General features: G+C 64.4%; 1 protein-coding gene across 1 annotated transcript; it reads right to left on the bottom strand.

Annotated features, from left to right (window-relative positions):
- Window positions 1-1,111: 1,111 nt before the first annotated feature.
- Window positions 1,112-2,149, bottom strand: LOC108578233. Its single transcript, XM_017941522.1, has one exon. The coding sequence runs from the start codon at window positions 2,147-2,149 to the stop codon at window positions 1,112-1,114; it is 1,038 nt and encodes a 345-aa protein (XP_017797011.1).
- Between the last annotated feature and the right edge of the window lie 376 nt (window positions 2,150-2,525).

Raw genomic sequence — 2,525 nt, 5'->3', positions numbered from 1 at the left:
GCCGCCGCCAGCGGACATCTCACCCAGACTGTCCCCAGGCCGTTGGGGGAGGACCGGATCGCTCCTGTCCTCACCCCTTCGACCGGGCACCCTCCGGCCGCCGCTACGGCTGCGGCCACCTCCTCCGGTTTTGCAGAATCCTCGAGGCCGCTCACCCGCAGTTCCCCGAACTTGGACGGGTGAGCGACCTTTGCCGTATCATGCAGTACTTCGCGTAGGCGTGTCGCTAGCGCCTCCGCTTTTTCCTCTCTTCCAGGGCCGGCGACCTCCAGTATGAGGGCCCCTGTCCTGGCACGTCGGGGACGCACTTCCGTGATCCCCAATTCTTCTATTTTTATTTTCTCCCTTGCGGTGGCCATTATTCCGGCATACGTTGCCGTACTGCCGGGGGCCACCGTCAGGGTGACAGCCGCCGACCTCGGGGGGCGGCTTAACAGGGCCGCACCCCTGGCCTTCCTCTGTACTGGTCGCTGTGGTTGTGGTGGTGGTGTAGGCGGAGCCTTCGCGGCTCGTCGCGCCTTACGACCCACAACCTGTGACCAGGTGGTGTCTTCCCGCGGCTGTGGCACGCCTCCTGTGGGAGTTCCCCGGGCAGGGGGTCCGCCCACCGAGGCTGTACTCGCCGCTTTTGCAGCCCTCTTCGGCTGGCTGCGAGCCGGACGTGGCTGTGCTGCGGGCGTGGCCACGGATGGCCTGCGCGCAGACTGTGCCTGCTCTGTTGGCGCCTTCACCGACACACGTGCAGGACGTGGGCGTGTCGGTGGCGCGACAACGGCTGGTGGGGGCTCGGGTTGAGCCACCACACTCGCCGTGGTCTTCCTTCTTCTCCTCCCCCGGCCACCCCGCCTCCTTCTTCGTTTGGGGATCGGAGGTGGTGGTGGAGGGGCGCCTCCCGGCGTGCCTACACTGGGTGGAGGGGCGGTTTGCCTCCCGCTCTGCCACGCCTCCATCGCGGATCTCATTTCGGCCCGCATTGACGAGACTTCCTTCGCCACAAATTCCTTAATTGAGGCAATTGCCTCCATCATGTCGTCCCGTTTCTTCCCCTCGCTTTCTCCCTCCGGAGCAGGAGGAGGCGCGGTCAGTTCCCGCGGTGGTGACGACTCCCATATCAAGGGCGGCGACCAACACATCCGCGCCGGCGATTGCAGGCGTGCGGTGGTGACGACTCCCATATCAAGGGCGGCGACCAGCACATCCGCGCCGGCGATTGCAGGCGTGGCGGCGTTGTTGCCGTCTTCTCTGATGCGCGCTCGGAAGCTCGCTCTGATCCGAGCTCCGCCCTAAGAGCATCTACGTCCTTGCGCAGAGCTGCCGCCTTCAAATCTTCGATTTCCGCCTTGAGCGCGGCAATCTCGGATCTAAGCGCGAGATTGTCGCTCTCAAGGTCGGAAGCATTACTCCGCTGAATCGCCTCCATGCTTGCGCAAACAAGCATATCTGCGGACTCCTTGAGGGCTTTCTGCAGCTGCCCCTGCAGACGCCCGCTTTTGGCCGCCGTTTTGTATATTACATCCCCCGCGTCAAGGGCCTGCTGGCCGATGTCGGCGAGAGATGTTTTTCGCAATACCTCCGCGATACTGTCGCGCTGCGCCGTGTCCGCTTTCTTGCGGACAGGTGCTGGCACTCGCGGATCGAGTATATCCTGCACCAGCTTCTCAGCTGCGGCCTCTTGATATTGATGGAGGTCCGCCTCCTTTACCGCCAACTTCCGGTGATATTCGCCGGTTGTCTCAGGCCGCCCCCTACTCTTTTTTCGAGCAGGAGGCGCCAGTATTCCGGGCTCACTCGTATCGCTACCGCTGGATGTGGCAGCTTCCGTCAACTTCGAGGGCCCGGCCGACGCCCCCGACCCGGCGGACGCCCCCGACGAAGACCTTAGTCTCATCGGCGAGGGGCCCGCCGGGGCGGAGGGCCCCGGTCGCGGCTCCGGCAGAGACGCCCTTTTCCGAGAGGAGGAGCGGTCCCTCGACCCGGAGGCCGAGGCCCGCCCCAACCTCTCTTCAAGGGCGCTCATCTTGCCCTTCATACGTTCGACCATGATAACGGCTTCCGCCGCCACGCTCGACGTAGCTCCGTCCCTAGGGACCACACCTCCCTCCTCTTCTTCATTACCCCCCTTCCCCGTTTTTTTAGTTAAAGATTCCATGCTTGTTCCCACGAGCGTGGTCGGATCTATACGTCCACCCGGGCAGAGCCGCCTTACCCGGGCAAGGCTGATTACACCCGGGGGGGCGCCAGGTACCCCGGGGTGGCCGCTAGCGACCGATGTCCCACCGGCCACCCCCCGGTGCATCCACCAGGGGGCCCCCTCATCACCGCGCGCCATAGCTTGGGGGTAGGGTCCTTTTTTATAGAGGAGGACATCCTCGCAGACCGGCCGATTAAGGCAAGTCCCCCGTTCCGGCATTTCTGCCGGCTTACGGTTTGATTGGCTCAGGTACCACGGGGGCGCCATCCTCCCCGTACCGCGCCGCCGAAGCGGACACGGCCCCTGTGGTCACCACTCGTTTCGTTCGCCCTCC

Source organism: Habropoda laboriosa, unplaced genomic scaffold, assembly GCF_001263275.1.
Source record: "Habropoda laboriosa isolate 0110345459 unplaced genomic scaffold, ASM126327v1 scaffold3431, whole genome shotgun sequence".
NCBI classification, from domain to species: Eukaryota; Metazoa; Arthropoda; class Insecta; order Hymenoptera; family Apidae; genus Habropoda; species Habropoda laboriosa.
The sequence above is the reverse complement of the archived record's forward strand: the minus strand, read 5'-3'. Positions and strand labels throughout refer to the sequence as shown.